Source organism: Falco naumanni, chromosome 1 (assembly GCF_017639655.2).
Source record: "Falco naumanni isolate bFalNau1 chromosome 1, bFalNau1.pat, whole genome shotgun sequence".
NCBI lineage: Eukaryota > Metazoa > Chordata > Aves > Falconiformes > Falconidae > Falco > Falco naumanni.
Window position 1 is genome coordinate 112,542,787 of NC_054054.1, and position 26,612 is coordinate 112,569,398.

Genomic DNA, 26,612 nt, shown 5'->3' on the forward strand with positions numbered 1-26,612 from the left:
TTAGGTTTTAGCATGTGTCGTCACCAGGCAGGGGCACATACTCTGAGACCTGGTCCCGTTGCTCCCTGGTGAAGTTGGGACGCTGCTGCCTGTCTTTCCAAGCAGCAGGCTCTGGTACAGAGCACAGCTGGGTCAGGGCGAGGCATCCTCTTGTCCCACAGTAAAACACATCAGGATCTGCCCCAGGAGGAGGGTCAGGGGACCAGGGTGTCCCCTGCCATGTGCCTTGTCCCTGCGGGAGGGGTGAAGGCAGGCGGTGCTTGCCTCCAGTGCTCCCCCAGCCCGGTGCTCCCCTGGCACAGCACGGGTAAGTGCCCGCGGGGTTTTCAGTCCCTGCGCTCCTGCCTGGGACAGACACTGAGACAATCAGGGCTGTTGCCGTGTTGGGGCTGTTGGCCCCACTCTGCAGGAAGGCAGTGCAGGGATTCCCTTTAGGAACCCAGCCCAGAAAAATTAAGATGGAGCTGGACTGGGGTATGGGGCGTTTTGCGTTTGGTGCTGTGCCAGCACCTGGGATGTGATAGACAGTTGGGTATTTTCAGTGTGGCGTTGCTGTTACCCAGGTCTTGTCCAACTACATCTGCATTGCCCATTTTCACTGTGTTCCAACAGGGTCTGTCCTGGCATGCCGGCAGCTCTGCCTGGCTCATCCCAGGAAGAAACCCCCTCCTTTCATGCCAGTAGTGTCAGAGTGACTTCCGTGTAGCAAAATACCTTTATGGTTTTGTCTGTGTTGCTGAAAACACCTTGATTGTTTGATGTATTTGTTTTGTTCCAAACAGGCACCAAAACTTGAAGAACAGAGGACTGGAAGCCAAAAACACAAGGTTGGTTGAATTTTGTTTCTTGTATGGATCTCTTCAAGTGTCTCTCCTTATCTCAGAGCTTTAATGTGTATTGTCAAATACAGTCACTCAAAGGACTGAAAAGGATTTAAATGTTATCTAAAACCAAGGCACTGATTAAATTGCAAAGATGAGAGGGTGGTGCCTGTAAATCCCTAATCCAGCTTTATGTCCAAACCTGTGTATTTTAGCGGAGAGATGTGTAAAACCCTTGGGCTCTGCACTGGTAATGGAGACCCCTTTGGAAAAGGTCTTACCCTGCTTTGGCGCTTTCTGGCAGACCCCCGAGCGGGGAGGGATCCCTGGGCAGTGCGGTGGCCCCATCGCTCCCTGCTACTGCCTCGTGCTCGACGCAGGGCGTGGGGACAGGAGGGACCAGTGCAGCTGGCTGGATGTGCAAGGCTGTGGTCTTAAGGGACGGCTGGTGGGGAGCAGATGGTCATATGTGGTGGTTTGATTCCTTTTTCCAGGAAGACTACATCCCGTACCCCAGCATCGATGAGGTGGGTGCCATGGACCACCCTGAACACCTTCCAGCCAATGCCTTTTCAGAACTGCCGATAACGGGGACACTGGTGGAGATCCTGCTTCTGAGAGGAGCTGCACGAAGCGTGTTCCCCCTCCCCACCTTTGTGGCTGCTGCTTTTCCTTAGAAGCGCATGCTCTCTTCTAGGAGAGAGAGAAGAGGTTTAGAGGGGCTGGATTTACCCTCCACAGTGCTGGGGCTGGGGGCTGCTGTGGGAGGGGGTGGAGAGGGGGCAGAACATGGGGTGATAAGCCCATGCACCCCACATCTGCACCCCGGTCCTGCTCAACCCCTCAGAAGCATGTGTCTCTGCAGATCCTAGAGAAGGGCAGCCCCTACCCACTGATCATCCTGCCCCAGTTCGGGGGATACTGGATCGAAGACCCGGAAAACCTTGGCACCCCCACGTCATCCGACAGCAGCATCTGCGAGGAGGAAGAGGAGAACCTCAGCCCCAGCACCTATGGCTACAAGCTAGAGTGCAAAGGAGAGGCCAGAGCCTACAGGAAGCATTTTCTGGGGAAGGTGGGTGGCCCCGCTGCAGGGGGCAATCAGTCAGCTGAAAATTGCACACACCCCCTCCAAGAAAAAAAAAGAAATTCTAAAATTGTGAGCAAAATGGGCAAATTTTGCAACTTCCCTCTTTGCAAGGAGAGGAGGGGACCAGTAGTGATGAGCACACACACAGCCTTTGCCCCAGCCCCCCCAGCCAGCAGGGCCCCCCCGGACACTGGGTGGGCATGTGGGCTCTGAGCCTGCCCCATCGGGGGGCCAGGGCTCGGCTGGTTTCGGGGGACCCGCTGCAGCAGCCACCTGCCTGTCCTCTTGCTCACAGCCTTGTAATCTTCTTTCTCCCTCTGAACAAAGCTGAGAGCAGAGTGCTAAAGTCCACGGGCAGAGGGATTAAAGCCCTGGTCCCAGCAAGGAGGGGGTGCGAGTGTGCAGGGATGGGGGGGTGTCAGGATGCAAGTGAGTCTTTTGCTGCCAACCAGGGTGCAGGGCAGTGTCCTTGCCATTGGCAAGCTGCTTCCCCTGCCACTAACATGCTGTTTTCTATTTTTAGGATCATTTAAATTTTTATTGTACAGCCAGCAGCCTTGGAAATCTGATCCTTTCTATTAAGTGTGAGGAGGCAGATGGCACTGAATATTTAAGGATTATACTCAGGTATGGAAAAAAAGAAGCTTTGTGTAATAAAATATTTTCTTCTGGGATTCCCTTGTTTTGTTTCTACAGTAAATGCTAAACTTGGGCTGGCAGCACACTGGCTGTCGCACGTGGAGGGGCTCAGGGTGGGATGGGAAGCAGCGGCATTATCCTTTTACTTTTTCTGTACTGGGACTGTCTCACCCCTGATAATAAATACGAGACTTTGATCTGTTGCTAAACCTGCTGAAACTGAGTGTAAACCTCTCTGTGACACGGGATAATACCAGTCACATCTATCGCCATCCCTCTGTAAGCTGACAAGACCCGGCACATCTGAACCATTGTGTCATTTCCATCCAAACTATGAATATTTTAAGAGCTGCAGAGATGAAAAGACAAATCGAGCCTTTGCTTGCTAAGCAGGCCCAGCAAATTCAGCAGAACATAGTTTCCTAACAGCTGGCAGAGCACCGCTGCGTGCCCACCACAGGCTGGTGAACGCGGGGCTGCAGCTGGCGTCTCTTTGCCTTAGACACTCCCTGACACCTGCTTGGTTTTGTTTCTTTCCTAGGTCCAAAGTGAAGACGTTGCATGAAAGGATCCCCCTGGCAGGATTTAGCAAGCTCCCTAGTATCCCCCAGATTGCAAAGGTAAAATGCCAGGCTGGGCTGGGATACCCACAGCAAAGCCTGTGCTGCTGTGTGTTGGGCGGCATTGGGCGGCGTTGGGCGGCATTGGGCAGCGTTGGGTGGCATTGGGCAGCGTTGGGCGGCGTTGGGTGGCATTGGGCAGCACTGGGTGGCATTGGGCGGCGTTGGGTGGCCTTGGGCAGCGTTGGGCGGCGTTGGGTGGCATTGGGCAGCACTGGGTGGCATTGGGCAGTGTTGGGCGGCATTGGGCGGCGTTGGGTGGCATTGGGCAGCGTTGGGCAGCAGTGCCTGGGCTCTTGGGTCCAGGAGCACTTAGTGGGTGGTGGTATGTGCTGGCCCTGCTGTTGGTTTCCCACTGATGGGCAGGTCACTGGTTGATACCTGGGGGAAGGGGTGAGGAAGCAGCAGCACCTTTGACCCATGGAGAAACCTGGGACTTGTCTTGCTGCATCCTCAGTCAGGTACCAGGCAGGCCACAGGGCATCCCAATGAGAGGATGTGAAAAGGGCAGCTCCTGCAGTCAGAGGCTGGATTGGGCTCCTTTGTAAGACATTCCCAGCCTTGCCATGGAGTTTCAGCAGGACAGGGGTGTCTGCTCCATGCGTCTGAGGTCCTGGACTGACTGCTCTTTCCCCTTGCCCACAGGCCTTCTGCGATGATGCCTCCGGGCTGAAGTTTAACCCGGTTCTATACCCCAAGGTGAGGTAGCTTATCCCAATCGGTGATGTATTTGGCAGAGAAGGTCAGATAAGTTTGGTTCTCCCCTTTTCTCCAAGATCCACCGGCTACCTTGATACAGAGCATGGATATTTGTACTGCATCTTTCTAGCTCTGTGCCTTTGTGCACAGCTGCGGGGGGTGTGAGCAGTGTGGCGGTGGCGTGCCGTGCGTGCCTCTGGGCAGCGGGCTGCCTCACGGCCATCTGCTTGCCATTGTCTGTTCTGTCAACTGGCCACCAAGGACTGATGGTACTTTGGTATTAATCTGCCCTCGGATCCTGGGGAAGGAGGGAAAGGCGACCATCTGTGGGGTATAAAACCAACCTGGATCTTGTTTGATGCCTCAAAGTTTGCTTGAAACCTGGTGGGATGGGTTGAGCCTGTGCTTGAGGAACCCTGCAGGAAGAGCTGCAGAGGCGGGTGGGTCACTGAGGGGGATGGATTGGTTTATCCGGGTGACAGTCCCCACCGGTGACATACCCAGACTGACTTGTTGCCTGCTCTGGGATCACTTCTCCTCATGTGCACTCTTGTGCTGCCAGAGAGACCTGCTCCCAGGAAGTTACAAAGCAAATCCATCATTTTCAAGTACCTTTTATGTGGAAGACCTTCCTGTGGCAGGCACAGCATGAAGTTGCAATGCAGTTTCACCACCCTTTGATGTAGCCGAGGTCAAGCTGATTTCATACCTCTGTTGTCATTATGGGTGTTGTTCTCACACCTTATCTGGATATTTGAGAACAACCGATGCCCACACGGGAGAGACGAACGTCCTGACTCAGTACCCAGGAGCAGGGCTGGGACCGCAGAGCTGGTGTGCTGCAGGAACTGCGGTTATTTGCACCCAACTTCCCCCAAACTTCCCCCAGAAAACCTGCAAGATGTCAGGGCTCCCCGCACCCCCTGCCATGCCTGGGCACTGGGGCCACAGCTCACGCCCACCTGAAGCCCACGGGCATCCAGGCAGACTGTCGGCAGCGGTGGCTGCGAGGATGCTGATGGCCAAAACCAAGGGCACTGTTAAAAACTTTTGGCCTGATTATGTGGAAATTTGGCTTCTGCCTGCCAGGGTTTGCTCTTCTGGACATTGTATCTTGAACTACAAAGTGAAATAATTTGTGTTCTGTTTTACTGCAGGCGTCGCAGATGATAGTGTCTTATGATGAGCATGAGGTCAACAACACGTTCAAGTTCGGTGTGATCTATCAGAAGTTCAGGCAGGTGAGCAATCCCTGTGCCATTCTCGTGGAGCACATCCCTGCTTGCCAGAGATCTGCGTTTCACAAGTGCAGATTCAGCCCTGCAGTTAATTGTGTCACGTGCAACACGTGTTACAGGGTGTCCTCACTAATAATGCATTTCCTAGTGCTTGGATGTTTCCCCAACTCATTAAAAAATGATGTGACTTGAAAAGTTCAGTATGGTAATCAACCCACAAGCTGCTGTAGGGAAAAGTGGATGTGAAAATGGATTTTAGCAGACATGGTATTTTAATCAGATACATGTTTAGACGGTAAAGCAGTTACTTTTGTCTTGGAGGACTGTGGGCTATGAAGACATGCATTTGGTAAAACTGCTGTCATTAGCAGAGGGACTCCGGATGGGGAGCGCAGAGGCAGCTGTCTTATAACCCACCAAAGATTATTCTGGCAGGCACTCTAATTATCTTTACATATTGCATTTTATTTTGGATTGAGTAACTCATGCAAGACCATAATTAGGGTCTCATTGTTTTGAAATATAGCATTCAAGGGATTATTAAGACTTGGATTTTCCAGTGGAGGATTCATTTGTGTTTTGGGTTTTCCTGGACATTATCCTAAGGTCCTTGCTGCTGGTCAGAAGTCGCTTTTAGCAGCTTTACTTCTGGGTGTCTTGGTGGCTGAGCGGGCTGTGACTGGCCCATGGCCAGTGCTGGTGGCGAGCACGGTGGTGCCAGCTGGCGAGAGCAGAGGTGGGGAGCAGCCTGTGGCTGTGTGTGGCATCCTGGGGTGAAGCGCTGGTCGCGTCCCCCGGGAGCCTGTGGCTGGCGCAGGAGGTGGCAGGAGATGGGCGGGCAGGGAGAGGTGGCCTGAGCAGAAATCACTGTCCGAGCTGGGGCAGGATGGGTTCCTTTCTCTGTTGCTGCGGCATGCTTGCTGATAGCAAGGTTTGATTTTAAGAAGATGCTCAGAGCAGGATGATGTGCAGAAGGCACATTCCAAAGGGACCTTTCACATGAGTTGTGTCCGTACCGCTCGCAGCTCAACAGAGGAGCAGCCCCGGGAGGTCCCTCCCCAGGGTGCAAGGCTGTCCTGGCATGTGGTGGCTGCTGGCGATGGTGGCTTTGGTCACGCTCGGCTCAGGCAGTGCAGGGGCCTCTGCAGTTCCGTCAGACCAGTGCCACAGTGGCAGAGCCATGGCCAGACCCTCCTCCTTCCCTGGGAGCTGGTGTCAGCGGGTGCCACGCAGCCCGGGCAGGTGGGCTGCTGGGGCTGGGGCTTTCAAAAGGTGCACCCTGTGTTTTGTAGACCCAAGAGGAGGAGTTGTTTGGCAACAATGAAGAGAGCGCTGCCTTCAAGAACTTCTTAGGTTTTCTGGGAGACACCATAATGCTCCAGGACTTCAAAGGGTAAGTTAAATAAAAAGACTGATTTTACAAATACATGTAACAAGAGACCATGTTATATGTAAAAATATCTACCATACGAGAACAGAAGTCATCTCACTCATGAGCGGGATGTACAGAGCAGGAGCAAATATAGCTTTGGCTTGTTTTTCAAAGCTGGGAGAGTTTTCTGAAAAAAAATTGGAGCTGCCAAGAGAGAAAAAGTTCCTTTCTTGCACTTTTGAGGTTGTGAGAAAATCTGGCTATATCCAGCCATAGATTAAAAATACTTCGTATGGAAGCGGTCCTGTCTGGTGCTGCGGGCTCAGCCGTGGCGTGCCTGCAGGGTGGTCACTGTAGCGGCTACGGTGTGGGCAGAGACCCCCCACTGCCGGTGAGTGCTGTGGGCAGGCAGGTGCGGGCAGCCTCCATGGCAGTTCTCGGCACCGCTGCTCCCATGGCTGGTGCCCACAGCTGCAGTCAGCCCCGGCCGACCGGCACCACTCCACCATGCACCCTGCATTTCAGACTGGTGACGGTGATGCTTGGTTGCAATAGATGACACACAGTTTGTTCTTTCCCATTTTCTCGCTACTAGATAAAGATAAATGAGCTGGTTTGTTCTATCACCCTGTTCCCTGACAGCCACTGGCAGTCTCTGCTAAGCTTTCAATTAATATTTCTTCATTTCTCCCCGCCTTTCTCTTCACCTCCAGTTTTCGAGGAGGTCTGGATGTCAGCCACGGACAGACAGGAGCAGAGTCTGTGTACACGGTGTTCAGGGACAGGGAGATAATGTTTCACGTCTCTACAAAGCTGCCTTTTACCGAAGGAGACACGCAACAAGTAAGAGATGAGCTTCCTTGCACAGAAGCATCCGAGCCAGGCTGCACTGGTTGCGCCGGGATGCCCAGCGCCGCGGCATCCGTGGCTGGCGGGCGGCACAGGCAGCAGCCACGCAGGCTCCCCGGTGTGCGGCAGCCTGTGCGCCTGGAGCCGGTGTTTGCTGCCGAGGGAGTGGGACCGCCTGGCTCTACCAACCAAATGTTTTCCCTTTCTGCTTAGCTCCAGAGAAAGAGGCACATTGGCAATGACATTGTGGCAATTATCTTCCAAGAAGAGAACACGCCGTTTGTCCCAGACATGATCGCCTCCAACTTCTTGCATGCCTACATTGTCGTGCAGGTGGAAAACCCCGAGGCAGATAACACGGCGTACAAGGTGAGGGAATCTCAACTTGCAGGTGCTGGTTTTTGTTTTGACATCTCAGGCTGAGGTCTGGAGGCGGCTGCCCTGCCCACCTGTGTGCTCAGTGATACAACCAGCGTTATACCTCACTGGCACGTGTATGTGTAATTTAAACAGATATACAGACACACACATGTACATTTATGTATGCATTGTTATATAATGTGGGTGTATACATACATACAGGTATAAACTATGTGCATGTATAATAGCATCCTCATTTGCTAAAGATTTTTTATGCTGCTCAGTATTTGAATGAGCCTTAGAACAGCTCATACCCATCTAACCATCACTGGAGTGTAGGTAGCATAAACCCTGTTACCTCTGTTCTCCAGTAAGAGATCCAGAGCCAGAAATGAAAACAGAATTAGTGGGAAGTAAATATGGAAACGGTTAAGCCTCTCAGGAAAGCAGGAGTGATGACTCATGAAGGCTGGGGAGGAGTGGTCCCTCTGGCAGGGCGAGGGCTCTGGGATGTCCCTTGGCTCTCCGGAGCTGGGCTGGGGAGACCATCTCCAGGAGATGGACACCTCTGCACCGGGGGCTGCCCTGCTGCACCCATGGGAACAACATGTCTCTTGGCTCCACAGGTATCGGTCACGGCCCGGGAAGACGTCCCCTCTTTTGGCCCACCCCTGCCAAGCCCACCAGTATTCCAGAAGGTAAGAGCTGGGATGGAAAGCATGTTCCAAGCTATAAAAAACCCGGATATGCATGTCCGAGGTGTTTCCAAGCACACCTGCTTAGGAAAAAAAATGACTTCTGGAATTTACATGCATTTATTTTGCTTTCTAGTGGTGCCCGTGGGGTTTCTGGTAGGGCAGAAGGCTGTGTACCATGGCATAGTGTAACCTGTGCAAGGCAGCAGCTGCAGCTCTGCTGCCGGGGCACCCGCGTCAGTGCTGGGGTGACAGCCAGTGCAGCAGGGCACCCAAGCCCATCTGGGGTTTGCCACCAGTGCTCCCACATCTGGAGGGGGCTGCAGGGTGCTGTGAGCTTGGTTTTGGGCACAGCTCAGGTACCAGAGGTGCAGAAAGTCTTACGACGGTGGGTGTTTTCCAACTTGGCTCTCTCCCCCTCAGAGCCCTGAGTTCCGGGAGTTCCTGCTGACCAAGCTCATCAATGCGGAGAATGCCTGCTGCAAGTCCGACAAGTTTGCGAAGCTGGAGGTAACGCTGCCCAGTGCTGTGGTGGGTGCCGGGGGGCTCTCCCCAGTCCTTCTCAAAGCCACGTTACCCTGGTGGGGCTGTGTCTGTGCTTGCTGGGGCAAGTGACCAGAGCATGCACGTGTCTCGGCTCACACAGGGGCTGTGGGGCCGCGTGGGGTGGGGGCAGCGGTACTGACCCATGGGACAGTGGCTTATCCCCCCTCGAGAGGGTCCCATGGGTCAGTGCCGCTGCCCCTCCCTCAAGGCCCCCAGCTGAGCCCGTTCTCCTCCCCCCAGGACCGGACACGGGCTGCCTTGTTGGACAACCTTCACGATGAGCTCCACGGGCACACGCAGACCATGCTGGGGCTGGGGCCTGAGGAGGACAAGCTGGAGAATGGGGGTCATGGGGGCTTTCTGGAGTCTTTCAAGGTAAAGCCATGTCCCTTGCCAACAGCAGAGTTAAAATGCACCCAGGGCTGGCAAAGCACACTGTAGTGGAAGGTGTGGATGAGCGGTGCTGGGGGACAAGAAGGGTCCCCTGAGAGCAGGGTGGTGGGAGGAGGTGGGAGCTCACTGCCATCACTGCCTGCTCAGCCAGCAAACACCCAAGTGGTCCCAGTGGGAGCAGGCACAGGCTGACATGGTTGCATTGGTGAGTGCTGACCTCTCCAGAGCCCCTGGGCACCTGCGGAGCACGCCGGCATGCTGTGGCATCACCTTGTCTCGGGAGGCGTCTTGGTCCAGGGCCAGCACCCTGACACGGGCTGTGCCTGCAGTTGGGCTGTGCAGCTGCAGGGCAAGTCCTGCTCGTGGCCCTGGGCTGCTGGCTGACCCGCTGTGGCTCGGGGTCGCCGTGGCACGCTGCCTGTCCTGGCAGAGACGCCAGGGCCAGCTGCCACTGCACGTGCGTGGGAGGTGGTGGTCGTCATCATGTCTCCTGTTTTCAGCACAGTGAAAGGTGCCGAGTGTGGAGAGGGGAAACAGTGCTGGGTGTGCCAGGGGGATTGGGTGAGTGTGAGGGTAGAGAAGGGAGACTGGGTTGTAGGAGAAGAAAAAGAGGTAGAATGATGTGGAGGAAACTGAGCAACTGATCAAAGTAGGGACAGTGACGAGCTGGGCAGCAGGTGACATCCCTTGGATCGGAGAGGGGGGCAGTGCCTGATTCTTGTGGGATGAGCCAGTGCCAGACATCTCTGGTGAGGCTGCGACAGCAATGGGGAGGCAGCTGGGAAGGGCTGGTAGGTGAAAACCCAGGCTGCACCCGTGGGTGGGTGATCAGCAGAGCCCCGAAGCCAGGGCACCACATCCCTGCATGATGGTGCCTGCGGCTGTGCTTTGGCCCGTGCAGCTCCCCCCATGCTGCTCCCCATGCTGCCCCTGGCATGTCGTCTCTGCGGGCAGAGGCAGCTTTAGCTGCACGTACAGCAGGGAGGGATGCTGGTATGGGGTGACCGTCCCCGTCCTGGGCAGGGGGAGCTGCCCTGGCTGTGGCTGCATGGAAACAGCTGCTGCAGTTACCTTACAGGCAGTTTCCTCTATAGCACAGACAGATTGTCACGGGAGGATGAGTCACCTCATCCTGCGCCCAAGGCTGCAGAGAGGGGTGAGCGGCTCCCTGATCCCCGCTGTGGCCAGAGGTGGGGGCTCAGGTGTGTTTTGTTTAGGTACAAGACATGCAGAAATTGAGGTGCTGTGCAGTCCTACATCACAGTGTTCACTTCAGGGTCTGAGACCATGATGTTAAATAATATATTTTTTTTTGCATGCTTTTTGTGTACGAGAAAGTGGACTTTGCTCTCTTGGCGTTGCAGGGTGTGCCGGGGCAGGCGGTGAGTTCCGCCGTCCGGGCTGGGCTGCGTTTGCCCGGCTGCCTCGGGACTGCGCTGCTGGGCTGCCTGCTAGCTTATGTCCTCCACCGCACGCTGTCAGAGTGAATGGGGGAGAGGAGAGACGGTAAATAAGAGGGCTGGGAGGGGGTGAGACCTGATGCCCAGAGTTTCCTTTTGCCCGGTGCCTCACACCCGTGACCCAGCCCACGGACCCTTCATCCCCGGCCGCTCAGAGAAACGTGGAGTTCCTTTCTGCCGGGCTCTGAGCAAGAGAGAGCGGTGCCTTCGCCTCCCTGCTGCGGGGAGGGGAGCCGCTGGCCAGCCCCCCTGGCACGGGGTGTTGGGGTGCCCTGCGGAGCTCCGCAGCCTCGGCAGCCCAGGCAGAAAGATCCCTGCCTGCAGGGCACGAGCACCCGCCGGAGCTGCTGGCAGAGAGCAAGCCACCGGTTGCTTCTATTTGCAAACAGTGCCGGGTTTTGTATGGATTGCTGACCCTAATAAATCAGGTCTGACGGACCCTTGCTTGGTGTTTGTTACTGGATGTGCAGGGGCGGACCGCGCAGGGCTGTTGGCACAGGCTCAGCCTGGTGCAGGTCTGCCTGCAGCTCGGTAACCCCTGGTGCCAGCAGCAAAGCGGTGCCTCCGCGCCGTGGATACAGTGCCGGGCACCTCCAGAAATCTGGCCCTTGGTGGCTTGTTTCCTCCAAAGTCTCTTTCCCTTGAGATGGGATTCAGGGGGCTGGAGGAGAGCTAGGCACGGCGTGGTGGGTAGCGCAGGAGCAGTTCAGAGGGAATAGCTGTGGAGAGAAACTTCCCTGTAATTGGCACACTGGCATCGCAGTCCAGTTTGGGCTCGTTTCTATGGCGACTGCAGTAATTAAAATACGGGTATAGATTGTTCTTTTTTAACTTGTGCATTTCACTGCTGCTTTTCATAGCACGTGCCAGACTTTCAAAAGATCTCATGGTTGTATTTGTATGTGCCTGGGACAACAACTGAGAGAAGACTTTAAAAAAATAGCTCAGGTCCTGTTTAAGCACCCAGACGAGTGTTTGGATCTGCAGGTCTCTGCCTCTGGTATGCACAGCTCTGCTTGCAACTGAGTCAAAACAGGTTACAGCAGTCCTCTTCCCCTGCTTGTGTGGCTGGTGTTCGCAGAGCCTGGCCGTCGGCCCTTTCCCAAGGGATGTGGAGAGCTCTGCAGCGGCTGCGAGTCCCAGGCCCAGCACAGCATGGCTCCGGGCTCTGCCACAGAGCTGGGTTGGACTCGGTGCCTCTTCTCTGTGCCTGGCAAGGCACGCCTGGCTGTGGGCATCCCTTGGCACATGGAGCTCCGGTGGGGCTTCAGCACTCCAGGGCAGCCAGTGGGAACATGGGCACAAAGCTTTGCGCTGGGCATCTCACTCCCATCAAAGCCAGCCTGTGCCAAAGCGGACAGGGATGTTTCAGGGTGGCTGGGAAGAGGCTGTGCTCTGCGGTGTGAGCGAGGTGCCCAAGGCTGTGGAGGAAGCACAGCCCTCAGCCTGGGTAGGGGGGATACCAGGGGCACTTTGGCCGAGGGGTTGGCTCACAGGAGTGTGGCACAGCAGCAGCTGTGGTCGTTGGTTAGCTGCATCCAGCAGCGGGGATGCAGCGGGAGAAGCGGTGCCGGGTGGGCTCTTGGCTGGAAGCTGTTCCAAGGCTCGGTGATACAGCTCAGGCAAGGGCAGTCCAGGGGAAAACATGTCCAGAGCCCGGGAGATCATGGCTGATGTGAAGAGTGAAGGCAGAGGGCTGCTTGGTTGGGAGAAATGAAAACACAAGGGAGCAGGGAGAGTCTGTGGGTGCCATGAGATGATGCTGTGCAGCTCATCTCTGGGTCTCTTACAGATGGGTGCGCCAATCCAGCAGCAGCAGAGATTCAGGCCAAACATTTTTCAAGCATAAGCATGCTGAAGAACAGAAGTACTTTTGCATAGCTGTGAGGCCTCAAACGCTGGAGGTGTTTTGTGGCAGGTTGTAGAGGTCTGTCAGTGTACAGGAGAGGTACAGGCAGCCGGCAGGGCAGGAGGCTCCATGCAGGACCTGTCTTCTCCACGTCCAGGAAGAATTGCGAGGGGTGTGAGCATCCAAACACCAGCTCACAACTTGGCTGTGGTCCCATTCCTGCTGAGGGGTTTGGGAGGTCGGCCAGGGGCTGCCCAGAAGGCAGGACTCCAGGGCTCGTGGCTGCTGCTCCTGGTCCCATAGTTGCAGTCCTTGGCCCTCGCACCCGGCGTCACAGAGGCAAAGGGGGAAAAATCTGATCTTGTTGTGGCTGCGGGGCTCCCTGAGGGATGGCTCATCCCCAGGCTGTGGGGCAATGGCTGCTCCTCTTACCTGTCGGGCTGTTGTTGCTGTGTGCCGGCTCTCGCGGGGAGGGTCAGGCAGGTTGCTCTCCAATCTGCCTGGGGAAGACCTGGGGCTGGGGATGTGTTTTGGGGTCAGTTCCTCGCAGGGCGGTGATGACCTGCTGTCCCATCTCCCCTCTGGCCACAGAGAGCTATCCGGGTGCGCAGCCACTCCATGGAGACGATGGTGGGCAGCCAGAAGAAGCACCATGGCAGCGGCATCCCAGGCAGCCTCAGTGGGGGCATCGCACACAACAGTGGCGAGGTGACCAAGACCACCTTCTCGGTGAGCACGGCTGCGTGTCCTGCTGTCCCTCTGTGCATCCCTTTCTCCCCTGCCTGGCAGGGCACTGCGCTGCGCTGGCATAGCCTGCCAGTCCCCTGCACAGGCAGTGAATGTAAGGGTGAGAAGGCTTGAGCAGACCGTGATTTTATGAGGGCTTTGTTCAAATTTGGCTTGTTTTGTGGAGGAACTGAAGATTTGCTTCCAGGGGTTTTCAGCCCCAAAGTACAAAGGAGATATAAAAGCAATTGTAGCATTACATGTTTTCTAGATGTGCAGACTGAGAGTTGCGGGCAGCACAATTTCTCATAGGATGTTCAGCCTTCTGAGCTGCTAGGAAGGAGCTTTGCTCTCCAGCATGGACTGTTCTGTGCTTTCAGCCCCCCATAACAGCAGCTGCTGCCAAGAACCAGTCCAGGAGCCCCATCAAGCGCCGTTCAGGGCTGTTCCCTCGCCTGCACACGGGGTCCGAGAGCCAGGCGGAGAGCAGGACAAGGTGGTGAGTTTGACAGCGTCCTGGTTGCTAAAGCTAAAACCCCCTGTTAACACATTGAATATTAGAGAAGCTGTTGGTGGGTGCTGGAAACCTTGCCCGGGGCACAGCCTTCCCTTTCTGCACAAGCCAACAATGAGAGCTGCTTGTGCTGTGTTCGAGGAATTGTGCTTTGGATCCCTTCCCTCTGTTTTAGATCAAAGTGGTGGTATCCAGAGAGCATCTGTTACTCTTAGAGTTTAGCGTTTGGTGGTAGGGAGTATAATTTGACCATCCTTTTTAAGTCTCTTGTATAACTCGTGCAACCTGTCTCTTCGTGCCCTCAGCGACAGTATTTCCGGAGCCCAGAAGACACCAGATTTGGGACATTCTTCCCAAGAGATGAAATCGGAAACTTCGTCCAACCCCAGCTCCCCTGAAATATGCCCCAGCAAAGACAGGTGAGCCAGGACGGGCCCCATCTTTCTCTGACCAGAGCTCAGCAGACCATCAAGGACTTTGTCAACCAAAACTATCTCCAGGTTTTACTATAAATAAGCTTGATATTAAGGGAAGGGAAAAAAAAAAAAAAGGAGGATTCTGGTGATTCATGAGCAGAGCTCCTTTATGGTCTGAAAATAGGCATCTTTAAAAAGAAGAGCAAAAGCAGTGTGTGACAGAAGTTGCCCAAACCCTGGTGGCATGGGAGCTGGGAGGCCCATGGTGGCCGTGCCTCCCTGCCAGTGGGGTGTCAGCCTGACCCGGGGCTCCTGCTGGCGGCACCCACCAGCTACTTCATCCCATGCTTTTGGGAATGGTTAGTTACAGAAGCACCCCATGAGGTTCATCCCTGCGGCAGCCGCTGTGCCCCGGGGCTGTGCAGGAGGGTCTGCCCCACCATTGTAGCCTGAGGGACACCAAGGGACGCAGTTTTCTGAGTGACAACCACGTGCCCTTCGTTTTGTCTCGCCTCTCTTCCTAGGCCCTTTATCAAGCTGAAAGAGAATGGGAGGTCGAACATCTCCCGTTCCTCCTCGAGCACCAGCAGCTTCAGCAGCACGGCGGGGGAGAGCGAGACCCTGGAGGAGTACGACAGCGTGGTAGGCACCGAACCCGCCTTGTGGCACGCTTGGGCTCGGGACCCCGCGGCTCTGCGCTCCCCTCGGCTCCCTGCTGCCTCCAGACCGTGGGTGGTCTCTGTCAGGGGGAGGTGCCCCCTGCCCCCCCAGGTGCCTCTTCCTTGCTGACATCGGGGGGCTTAATCCTGTCCCCGGGTGCGGGGAGGAGGAGGGTAGGGTGCCTGGTGGGACAGCCCTGTGAGCCTTGTCGTGGACTGGGCAGTGCTCTGCACGCCGGGCCAGGAGGTTGCTCCAGCACAGACAGGCAGCAGGGCGGCGATGAGCAGGGATGCAGCGGGGCATCAGGGGGGCGTGGGGAGAAAAGCTGGCTGCACGAGGGAAAGCCATATCCCGGTCTCTGCCCGTGCAGGGAAGCCAGCCATCTACAGCATCGCCGTTCAAGCAGGACGTGTTTGTCTACAGCGCTTCGCCTGGCAGCGAGAGCCCAAGCATGGGGGCTGCGGCCACCCCCGTGATCATGAGCAGGAGCCCCACAGGTGGGTCACAGGGGCACGGAAGGGCTGGGGGGAGGCACCAGCCTCTCCCTTTGCTCCTGGAAGCCCCCAGCTTCCCGCAGCAGCAGGTTGGGATGGGATCTCCAGCTCTGGGGCAGAGAAGCCCTCTCTTCAGCCTCACCTGGGCTGCAGGTGGCTGCCAAAGGTGATGGGACAAAGCAGTGGCCTCGCTCACCCTGGCAGGATGGGCATCCCATGGGATGCAGGGCAAGCCCTTGCTCATCCCAAAACCCTGATCCTGATGGGGCTGTTCTGGAGAGACAGCCCCATGTGCTTTGTTTCTGTATTGCCATGGGGAATTTGTTTCCCTTCTAAATTAGAGTGCAGAGGTGGCTTCTGCTGTGTTTTCTCCCTTCTCCCCTGGCAGGCATGTACAGTAGTTGTGGAAACTTGCTGTCTCCAAGGTCTGAGCCATGACTCACAAATTATTTAATAAACAGGCAGCTTCCCTTGGTCTTGGCTCCATTACCCCTACTGCTAACTCACTCAGCGACTCCATGCGTTTCAATCAGATACTTTGCAAAATGAGGTGCAATTCAACAGGGTGAAATTGGCAGAAATGGCCCTTTGCTGGTGCATCCCATGGTGATGGCACTGGTGACGGTGCTGGGGGATGTCTGCAGCACTCACCCCTCGCCCGCAGATCCCCGCGGCTTTGGTTCCCTCATGCAGCAGAGTGCCTGCCGGGAGGCACCGCGATCCAAATGAAAACGCACGTTATGAACTTGGGAGCTGTTTGAGAAATAGCCAGGGAGGCACAAATCAACCCCAGCAGCTCTTTAACTGGGAACAGCGCGAGAAGAAAGGTGGGCTGCAGAGTGCAGTCTGGCTGGCTTTTTGTATCCCAGCACCCTGTGTTCCTCCTTATTTCATTAGTGATTTTCTAAACTGTTAAATCAGCTCCTTTTAATGTTTAAAGTGTTTATTTTGTGTATTTCCTGCCAAGAACGTGGAAATCCACCCATACATTATACAGAACAGTCATTTCTTGTAGCCCTTTCAGTAGCATTTCCAGTAGAAAGACTGTGAAATGTAATTAAGCCTCAATTTGTTCCATCAAAAACATTTAATGTACAGATTTTCCCAAACATTCAGCCAAGACAGACTAAATATTGGTAGCACTCATGACAGTCTATTGCGGTGCCGAGCTGTCAGGCTGGTCGAGCGGCAGACAGCACTACAGCTTCAGCAAATACTTTTCTTCACAGAATATTACTTTTCTTCTTTGCTTTTCCCTTCCCTCCAGCAGATATAAAGAACAGAAACTCTCCAAGGTCAAACCTGAAGTTTCGCTTTGACAAGCTCAGCCACGGCAGCTCCAGCACGGTAAGTGCCGGTGGCTCTCGCCAAGTGAGACGCTGCGTGGCCGCATCCTGCCCTGCCCAGCTGCGGGCACGTGGTACTGGGGGTCCGGGCTTTGCAGGGCTGCAGAGCCCATGAGGGGCAGTCAGGGAGGGAGGGGAAGGGATTTCATGACTTCTTGCCCCTTCGTTTGCACCCCAACTCGTATTCTGTTCTTTTCATCTAGAGCCACTAGCAGGAAGAAGTGATGAACTTGTAAAAGGTGAGTGTTTGTACCACAATGTTGTGCAGAGTGACTTGCCTCGTCTGTGGCCAGGTGTGCATAGCTCACCTTGGCTAGCTGCACTGTTTGTTATTAAATATGTGACCAATAATATATCTTAAACCATCCTAAATGGATGAGGGCAGCAGTGAGATAAAAAAAAATAAGCAGTGAGGTTAGTGACTGACAGGTCTGTGCCCGTCCGTGCCGCTGTGTAGCTTTACGTGTTCCTTTCTGCGGTACATTTAGGTGCTCTCACAGCGCTTCTGCCGCCTGCTCCGGAGGACGATGGGCCACAGCCCAGCAGGTTTTGTTTTTCCCCAGTTACCCGCTATGAAAGGCTTGTGCCCATCTCCACAGGCAGGATGAAGTTTGCTGTGCTTTGCTCTGCACTGCGGGTGGGAAAGTGGAGTGGGAAATTCCACCTTCCAAAATCCAGGTGGAAATGGCCAGTTTACGAGGTGGATGCTGTGAGCAGGGGTGAAGGGAGTGCAGTGTGGATAGCCAGGGCTCTCAGTGGCTGGGGGACTGTCTGACCAGCACATGCGGGACCACCAGCACCAGTGGGTGCTTTCAGGCAGGAGGCATTTGCAAGCCACAGGGAATTTATTTACTGTTCTTCTCACAGGCTCCAGTTCCTGGAGTCCTTCAATGTGATGAAATGTGGGTTTTCATCTGAGCAAGTTCCCAGCTGAGCAGAAGAGCCCATACAACTTGAAATGAGAGGAATTTCCATTTCTGAAAGCATGGGTCTCAGAAAGCCCTGATTTGCCACCCACCACTGAGTTCCCTGCTCTCCTGGCCTGGAAGCGGCAGTGGCTTGGTGTCCTGGGGATGGGCACTGCCACGGCTTCACTCCCTCCTTGGGACGCGTACTTCACAGCCATCGCTGCAGGACTGAGAACGCTCCCATTCCACAGGCTCTGACACTTTTATCCTTTTCTTCTTTGCAGAGAATTTTTGTTTCAACAAAGGGAAAACTCTTCAACATCCTGTGGGAAAACACAGGTCCTGGCCACGGGCAGAGAGATGCCCTCATCCCCTGGCTGCACCTCTGTGCCGGGAAGGAGCTCCCACCTTGTCACCATCTCTGCCCCGACAGGGACCCAGCCACCTTCCCACCGGCTGACCCCCTTGCCTGCAAGCGCCCTGTGCCCCCGACCCCACACCACGGGAGGAGACGTGTCTCTGGCCGCACAGCACACACGTGTGGCTGGGGCCCCCCGTCCCCTCCCTGGTGCTGGGCAGCGTCACCACATGGACACCCACGTGGGCTGTGGCTGGTGGGTACTGGGCGGGCATCGTCCATCCCTGTCCCGACTCCTCTCGGGCAGGGGGGAAGCAGAACGGACCCCTGTGCAGTTCAGGTCCCTCTGTGCTTTATTTGCAGTTATCAGTGGTGAAACGGGGGTTTATATTTTTTTTTTTCCAAGGGTAGATGGTCCGGGCAAAATCACATTTGCTTGGATGAGGGGCAGTTCCCCTGCCCCATCATTTGCTGTCACTCTCCTCTGGAGACAACAGGGTGGACTTTGCCCCCTTGGCTCTTCCCAGTGTGACGCGGGCTGCAGCAGCTCACCCCCCTGCTCCCCCCCCCTGCTCCAGCTTGCTACCCAAAAACTTTTAGGGCAGATGCAGCCTCTTACTCTGTACTTACTCAGTTTCTGGCACAAGAGGAGAGTGTGCAAACTGGTCCCGGGGCAGCGGAGCTGGTCACCAAGGGCAACCCATCCTCTCTTGGCAACTTGGGACGTGGTTTCAAGAGCCTCCCTGCTTTTTCCCTGCCTGAAACTCTGAGTGCAGGCCTGGAAAAGATTAACCAAAGCTAAAGCTGTAGTGTATCTAAATACCAGAACTGGTACTCAGAGTGAATTGACCCGGTAGGCTCTGCTTTACTCTACGGCTTGGATCACCAGGCAAGCAAATGCATAAAACTCCAGGATTTGGATGGCATCAGGCTGCTCCGCCCCTTGCAGAATCCATCCTGCAGCTTTTGAACAGGCTTTTGTTTATTTTGAAAGACGATGATTATGAATTCTGCAAGGTGACTTCCCCATAACACCCTTTTCCAAAAAATACCTCTCTCAACATGCCAAGAAACCCTTTTGCTCTTTTACGGGACTTTGTCCAAAGTTTATTGAAGTCTGTCCATGAATTTCACATTGCTCATAGATTTCCCTTACCGGCTCTTTGAAAGATGCACTGCGATGCTGCAGAGCTGCTCCCTCCCCATTAGCACAGTGTGTGACCTTTGCAAAACCCCCCACGAAATAAGGTTCTTCATCTCAAGAATTCCTGATGATTCCTAATGGAAACAGAACTTTGAGTGCCAAAGTTAACTTCACACAGCTGGAGCTCCGAGGGGCACAAACGTACCCGGTGGGCAGTGTGAGGAGGTGCATGCAGGTTTGCACACCCAGAAGCAGCCCCAGGCAGCCGCCGCGGCTGCTCCCTGGAGGAGGCACCTCTCTCTCTGGGGGCAAGTCTTGTAGAAGCAAACCATGGCCTCCCCTCCTCCCCACCACCTCCCCCTGGACCAGAGCAAAGCCAAGCCAAGCCGAACCGGCTCTGCTGACTGAGGCTTTGTGTCCGCTGTCTGACAGCCGTACTATTCGGTGCACATAGGTGCTCCCACTTGTGCATGTGATTTATCCATTTGTAAAGAAAAGGCTGTGGCCCTGATGGGAGAGGAGCCAGGTTAAAGGCGGAGAACAGTTTCAGAAGCAGCAAGTGCGCTGTGTAGGACTAGGAAATACCAGTAACCACCAGTGGGGACACTCCCTCCTGCTTTCAGCGAGTTGCATTTCAATAGAGTTTAAATCTTGAGGTTTTCTTTGAAAGAGGGAAAGCACAGTGTGCTTAGCCCTGTCCGTAGCTAGCTCTAGATGTCTCAGGTTCCACACACCTCGCTGTTCAGCACTTCTATCTGATGACGCTTCAGTAGCACTTTCAAACCCACCCCCAGTTCTTCCTCTTAGAAGCTTTTGGTCTGGTTTATCTTATGCTGCGCAGTGAAATACTGACTGGTGCAATGACTTGCTTTGAGGGTCTGTTCTTGGTTTTGCTTTTTTCCCCTGAGAAGTTGCTTGATTCTGTAGACGTCATCATTCGCATGGGTGTTGATCTCCGTGAGATCTTTCAGCAGAAGATGCAATGGCTGCTGTCAGCTGGGTTTTTGATTTTTCGGTTTGGTTTGTTGTTTGTTTTGTTTTTTTACTTGAAACTGTGACTTTCCTTTTTGACTTAGATTGATTTATAGAATGATTCAAATGGGATTAACAGGCAGGCAGAACAGTGTGAAGCTTCAGGAAGAGAGATGCAGTGTGCTGGATTTGTCTTTCCCCATGCCAGCATGCTGGAACAGCAGTGGGGCTGGGAGCCGAGGTCTGGCACAAGGTTTGCCACCGGCTTCTGTGTGATCTGGGACATTTTCAACAGGACTCTACACAACCGGTTGTAAAAATCTACTGCAACATCCATAATAGCAACGGGGCTTTTAAAGCTCCTGCCCTGGCCAGGTGGTAGCGTGGTTTCTGCCTGCCTGCACCGCCTTGCTGCTGTGCACATGTGCCGTGCTCCTTTCAACCCCTGCATCGTCCCGTGGCGGTGCTGGGGACTGACCTGCCATTGTGTTAAACCTTGGAGGCGTTTGCACTTCAAGCAGTGGGTGAAGGTGTTCTTCTCTATATATATTGCAAAATGTTTTGTGCTTGTGACACACACACATGCACATATGTATGTATAGACAAGGGATTTTTTATATATATATAACTATAACTATATATATATATATAAAAATAAAGAATCCTTAACTGACACTAAAAATATTGGCCAGTGCACTTTCCTTTCTGATCCCCACTGTTTCCATGCACGTAACTTCAACCAGACTTGGAAGCGACTTTGCATGCGGAGCAGAAGGGGCTCAGAAAGGCGGCTGGGGGAGGACGGGGGAGCCCCTGGCTGCATGGGGAGGTCTCTTCTGTGGCAGGGGTCACTGCTCTGCTCACCAGGGTTTCAGTGCCCTGCTTGCTCCCACTGTGCCCTGGCTGCCACTGGGCTTGGGCCAGTTCTGAGCATGGCGGGGGGCAGAGGCTGGTCAGGCCCAGGTCCACCTCCCCAGTGCCGGCGCTGCAGGCTCCCAATCCCCACAGCAGAGCGGGAGGGTGCCCTGCTCCCCGATGCCCGCATCTCCTGTATTAGCCCTGGCTGCTGGTTTGCAGCTGCGAGAGCTGGCAGGGAGCTGCTGCCCCGGCTGGGCTTGTGTTCAGGAAAGTACTTGGCATTTACTCGCATCCTCTTGAAGTCCCACAGAGTCAAGCACAGGATTAACACTTAAGCACAACATGAAAGTGCTTTTTTTCTGAGCGCAAAGGGGGGATCCTAAGCACAAATTCGGTTTCTTTCCAGAGTTTTGAGGGTCTTTAGGAATGGCAGGTGAAGGGGCCAGGATATGTTGCTGGCATGAATGGGCTTGTAAACCAGGGCTGAAGTTTCTTGGCTGCCTTTGGCTTGGCTGTGGGAGGTGCTCAGCGCTGATAGCTGCTCTTAAAACCAGTGGCTGGTCAGAGCTCAGCACCTCTGCAGATCGCACCTTGCACTCACATTGCTTTGCTGATGTTCCAACTTCTGTTCCACTAGAGCTGGCAAAGAGTCTGTCATCCCCCAGTCCTAGAGCATGCTTTCGTTATGTTTTAATGAATGTAGCACTGTGTATATTCTGCAAAGGGAAACGCTGAATTTATATCATTAGAATGTGAAGAGAGTTTATAGAGTGAAAATAAATCTTGAAGAAATGTATCTGACAAAGTTTATTTTTTATGTAGAGAGGCGGTGCTTTGTAGTTCCTGGTGGCCTATGTCTGTTGTAAATAATGTACATTTAATTTATTGCTATGGTAGCAGATGTATTTGTTATGTATAAAACTAAAGGTTCACAAATGTATATTTTGTTGCTTAAATGTGTCTTTGCAAAATTCACAATAAATAACATATTTTGTGTCCATATGTGTACTACGTTGTGTATGTCCAGAAGGTGACAGCTTTAGATGAGCTCTGTGGGAACATCCCTCTAAAAGCCATGTGGCGGCACAGGCTGGGGCTGAGCCGTTAATGGTGCGAGTCCCAGGTGAGCTCACATAAGGTCACAAGCAGAACCAGAGCAGCGTCAGGGTGCAAGAAGGTGTGAGTGGGGACGTCTCTGCTGATGCGCCTCACGCCAGGACCAGACCAGCAGGGGAGGACCCACCTGCCTCTTTTACAAATGCATAGTGATTTTAATGAAGTGAACTGTTCTCTTTGAACTGGAATTAGCGCCCATAAAGCTCAACATAAACCGGTCCCTGTCAGCAGCCAGCCCGCGTGTGGTAAAGAAAATAAACAGGCAGCAATTCAGTTTGTCTAAACCAGCTCAGCTTACCTTGGGTCATCAGTCTCCGGCATCTTGGCTGCCTTTGGATGTCCTCCATGAGATAACTATGAGATTGGATTTTCTCTCTCTGGCTCCTTGGGCTCCCTTCAAATCCCACTAATTTCCCAGGACACTATGAAAAGCTGTTACTGTTTGGAGGCTGCGTGTCTGCTACATTTTCCCCATGGCTCAGGCTGAACGAAGTGCAAAGCTATTAGTGTTATTTTTTTAATGTTTTCTGACGAGGGGAATGAACCCATAAATTTGTACTTCTGAGAATAAAATACTTGCCTTTGCCAGGAAAAAAATTCCACCACGAGGAACATTTTGTTCACCTTGTGTAGTGCAGCAGCCCAGCTTGGGCGCCTGATGCTGCAGGCCCAGTGGCAGCCCCAGCTCGACACCATGGGGATGCTCCAGCAGGACCGTTGCAGCCTGCTTTACAGAGGGCTGGCAACAGGCAGGGCATCAGTCCTGCTTACTGATCGTTACTGGAATTTGGTAGGCAATAAGTTGTGGGGGTTTTGGTAATGTGCTGGAGATACTTCTCCTCTCGAGGAGATACTTTGCCTCATCGAGCCTGCCCTGACACTACACAACCTTCACCATTTTCCATGTCAGCCAGGGATACCAGTTCTCTCCTCCCACTCAGCCTATTTTTTGGCCAAGGGCAACATGCACAGAGGGCCTTTGCTGGCAACTTCAACAGACACTGCTCATGGGACAGGATCACCTCCTGCTGCCATCGCTCGGTGCCGGGCTGCGCCGGCCAGCTGGCACTGCCTCCATGGTCCCCCAGCAGACAGTGGCTGTTCATCTTGTCATTTTCCACCCTCCTGTCCAGATCTGGCACCCAGCGTGTTTTGTGAGCTCTCTAGAGGAGCTCTGCTCCTTACCTGGCTGGCACTGGTAAGGTTTGACCTGGAAGGTAAAACAGCAATGAATTAGTGAAGGGTAAAATGCAAAGCACCGAATATGTTGCAGGTAGAAAAAGGAAAACAGAAAACACATCTCCATTAGCAATGCTCCTCACTAGGGCAGGGAAAAAATTAAAAAAAAAAATAATAAAAAAAAAAAACAGAGATGGTGACTAAAAGAAGGATGAAGCATGGCTCCCACCTCGCTGCACTGGTAACCCAGTTTGGTGACATGGGTCCTGGGGAGACCCTTGTCCACCCACCATGGGGACAGCTGGCATGGCAGTACCACCACCAGCAGAGTCCTTCCCTGCCCACAGCCCCGATTCCATGCTTTGGAGGTCATTTCATCTTTCTGATTCTAGCAAAGGGTGATGGCGAGGCAGCCGGTGAGGCTGAGGAGGGGGAGAAGCAGCCAGGCGATGGAGGTAGCTTCTGCTCATGGACAAAAGAAAGAACAATGGCAGAGACATGATGGCTGTGGTGCCTGACCCTGGCCACGCTGCCATCGTGCGCAGGGATGGGGACAGGAGCAGCAGCTTGTACAGGTTGACTGAGGGGGATTGAAGACGAGCCCCAGCAGGCAGGCAATGATGATCCTGCAACTGCAATCGGGCTGCGGGACATTTTACTGGTGTCCACTGATCCCACTGAATTAAAGGCCAGTTTTTGATTCACCCCAAGTATCCTGGCACGAGGTTTCCACTGACACTTGGTCTGAAACGATGTCCCCATTCGATCCTCTCTGCAAAGAATATCTTCTATCTTGCCCAAGACAAACCCCCCCTCACATTTCAGACTTGTTTTGTCAAGGGAGTTCTTTATGTTTTGCTAAGGGCATCTGGCAGATGCTTTGGAAGAAGCACAGCTCTTGGGTATGAAGATGACTGTTAATTATGGGCCAGAACTGCCAGGAAGTGACTTTCCTATCAATGGACATTTTGGTAAAAAACAAAAAAACAAATAACACACACACACACACACACACACACAGTCTGCCTCATTTACTTAATTTTGAATCAAGGAGTCAATTTTGTTGTTTTTCATCAAGACGGCAGTTTTTGAGAAGAGCAGTGAAAGACAGAAAGGGGAAAGCCCGGTGGGACGCTCCCCCCTGCAGTCCCCTGGGGTCAGGTGTGCAGAGGACAGTGTCCCCAGGCGAGCTGCGGACCCTCACCTCCACGGCCACCCTTCCCCTGCCCGGCGGGCGTACCGCGGCCATCGTCCCCCAGGGATGCCGTGAGCTGGCGGAGCCCTGGGTGCGGATCCTGCCCTGCTGGTGCCCGCCGGAGGGAACGTTCTTCACGACATCGGGGACCCTGCAGGCGCCCTTCGGTCCCGGAGCCGCCGAGCCGGGCGCTGGGCAGTAGGGTCCCCGCAGACCCGCCGGTGCCGCTCGCCTTCGCCGGGGACGCGGGTTGGCGCTGGCGGTCGCCGCGGGCGTTTCTGGCGAGTGAAGGTTTCTCGGGGCGCAAAGCCCCTCCGCTCAGCCCGGCCTCCACCGCGGAGTACACCACACGCCGCTCCGCGCTGCCGGCACGTGCAAGATACCACAGCAGGAACCAGAGCGTTTACCCACGAGTATCTGAGCGCTTCCCGTGGGCCTCACCCCCCACAGCCCGCAGGGCCCCGCTGCCCCCTCGGCCGGGCGGCCCAGCCCGCAGCAAGGGGGCCCGCCGGCAGCGCGCGAGGGGAGGCGCCCCCCGCCGGCCGGGCCCGAGTCCCGAGCACCGGGGCGGCCTCCGTGCCGTCCGGGCCCGCGGGGCGCGGCGCGGGGACTGCTGCCCCCTAGCGCCCTGCGGGCGCCCTGCAGAGCCGGGCGGGGGGACCCTCGGCGGGACCCCGGTGGGACCCCCGCGCCACCCGCCGCTGCCACCCCCCCCGTCGCGCCCCAGAGGTGACCGAGAGCGCGCGCCGGGGGCTGCATGTGGCCTCAGCGCGGGGCGGCCCCGGCGCGTCGGGTGGCAAATGGGAGCCAGCTGGGTGGCAAATGGGAGCCAGCTGGGTGGCCCAATTACCGGCCGGCGGGGCTATGAGGGGCAGCTGCGGGTTGCAGGGAGAGTCTGTCCCTGCTCGGCCCCCGGGCTGACTTGCTGCCGTGTCTCGTCTGCTTGCAGGTAGTGAAGCGTTCCTGATGTGGTAATTACTCTTTTTGTTGTTTGGTTTCTTTGGTTTTTAAGGGATGGGGAAGGGGCTGGTGTGGTCCTCAGGGAGTGGGAGAATCTGGGAAGCCTGGTGTGTGGGCAGGGGGGTTGTAGGTGCCAGCGATGGGCTCTGCAGCTCCCCGCAGCAACGTGTGGTGCTGGGTACCTGCTCCAGTGTCGCTGACCCTGCTGTGCAGGCTGGGAGCCTTTCTGCTGCAGAGGCCGAGCCACTGTGTCATGGGCTGCCTGACCTCAGAGCCTCCTTTCTGCTGTTTTTAAGCATCACGGTTGCCTCTTTGTTGATTAGGTAACACTATGTCCTGGGGTGGGGTGGGGGTTTTGCAACACCGGTTTGTGGTGTGGAGATGGGAACTAGAGCCTTGCCCTGGCTTGCAGCCCTTGTGCGCCTGCCAGCTGACCAGCGTCTTTCTGCTTCTTCACCAGGAAGTCCTCCCGAATGCTCAAGCTGCAGCACCCGTAAGAGTGCTCTGTCTGCTGAAAACCAAAGATAAGGCTTAATGGGTATGGCTACAATAAAGCTCTGGTGGTAAGTGTTTGCTGTTAGGGCTTTTAGCAATGATGGCATGGAAGTATATAAATAGAAAACAATTATGCTTCTGAGAAGCTGATTTGAAGTTATTAGCTTCTGCAATGTATGCATAATCATCAACACAAGGGAGAACATATGCTTTTTTAATAAAAGCATTTTGTCTTACAGTATGTTAAAAAGTTAGCTTAAGCTATTTGTAAACTCAGGAGGCTTTTAAAAATAGACCGAGGTGCGTAATCGTAGAAGTCCAGAAGCTAAGTATTGGGAACTGATGTGCTGGTGACAACTGCCTTAATGTGTAAAACCAGAGTTTGGATTTGTAACACCCCAGTGTTGATGGGGGGAGGAAAGGGCAGGTTTCCTCTACATAATCTTTCTGAAAATGTCTTGGGTGTGGGGTGGAGTTGAAATGCAGCAAGTGGTAGCTGTTTGCCAATTAGCTTTTGGGTCTGCACCTGTAATGCCCTGGCCAGCTGCGTTTCCCTTCAATACTTTGAGTATATGAATGTCCCTAGGGGAATGTTACTTTTTCTCTTACCTGAAATGTGTAATCACTGTGCAATGCCTGG

At 54.4% G+C, this 26,612-nt stretch overlaps 1 protein-coding gene across 10 annotated transcripts in view; it reads left to right on the top strand.

The window, feature by feature from the left end:
* The window catches only part of RAP1GAP2 (RAP1 GTPase activating protein 2), an 80,441-nt gene extending 58,416 nt beyond the window's left edge, over nucleotides 1-22,025 (top strand). For 8 of the 10 annotated variants that reach the window (XM_040578790.1, XM_040578799.1, XM_040578829.1 and 5 more), the window contains 21 exons: nucleotides 783-827; nucleotides 1,316-1,348; nucleotides 1,687-1,896; nucleotides 2,435-2,538; nucleotides 3,092-3,170; nucleotides 3,816-3,869; nucleotides 5,027-5,110; nucleotides 6,400-6,500; nucleotides 7,193-7,322; nucleotides 7,542-7,697; nucleotides 8,315-8,386; nucleotides 8,807-8,893; nucleotides 9,170-9,304; nucleotides 13,223-13,360; nucleotides 13,738-13,856; nucleotides 14,177-14,290; nucleotides 14,812-14,929; nucleotides 15,318-15,444; nucleotides 16,709-16,788; nucleotides 16,991-17,026; nucleotides 17,980-22,025. In XM_040578790.1, the coding sequence (XP_040434724.1) occupies nucleotides 783-827; nucleotides 1,316-1,348; nucleotides 1,687-1,896; nucleotides 2,435-2,538; nucleotides 3,092-3,170; nucleotides 3,816-3,869; nucleotides 5,027-5,110; nucleotides 6,400-6,500; nucleotides 7,193-7,322; nucleotides 7,542-7,697; nucleotides 8,315-8,386; nucleotides 8,807-8,893; nucleotides 9,170-9,304; nucleotides 13,223-13,360; nucleotides 13,738-13,856; nucleotides 14,177-14,290; nucleotides 14,812-14,929; nucleotides 15,318-15,444; nucleotides 16,709-16,788; nucleotides 16,991-16,999 (1,995 nt within the window). In that variant the 3' untranslated portion in view covers nucleotides 17,000-17,026; nucleotides 17,980-22,025. The remainder of the gene's footprint in view (nucleotides 1-782; nucleotides 828-1,315; nucleotides 1,349-1,686; nucleotides 1,897-2,434; nucleotides 2,539-3,091; nucleotides 3,171-3,815; nucleotides 3,870-5,026; nucleotides 5,111-6,399; nucleotides 6,501-7,192; nucleotides 7,323-7,541; nucleotides 7,698-8,314; nucleotides 8,387-8,806; nucleotides 8,894-9,169; nucleotides 9,305-13,222; nucleotides 13,361-13,737; nucleotides 13,857-14,176; nucleotides 14,291-14,811; nucleotides 14,930-15,317; nucleotides 15,445-16,708; nucleotides 16,789-16,990; nucleotides 17,027-17,979) is intronic. The other 2 variants (XM_040578794.1, XM_040578814.1) reach the window with 1 other exon arrangement.
* Nucleotides 22,026-26,612: the final 4,587 nt, after the last annotated feature.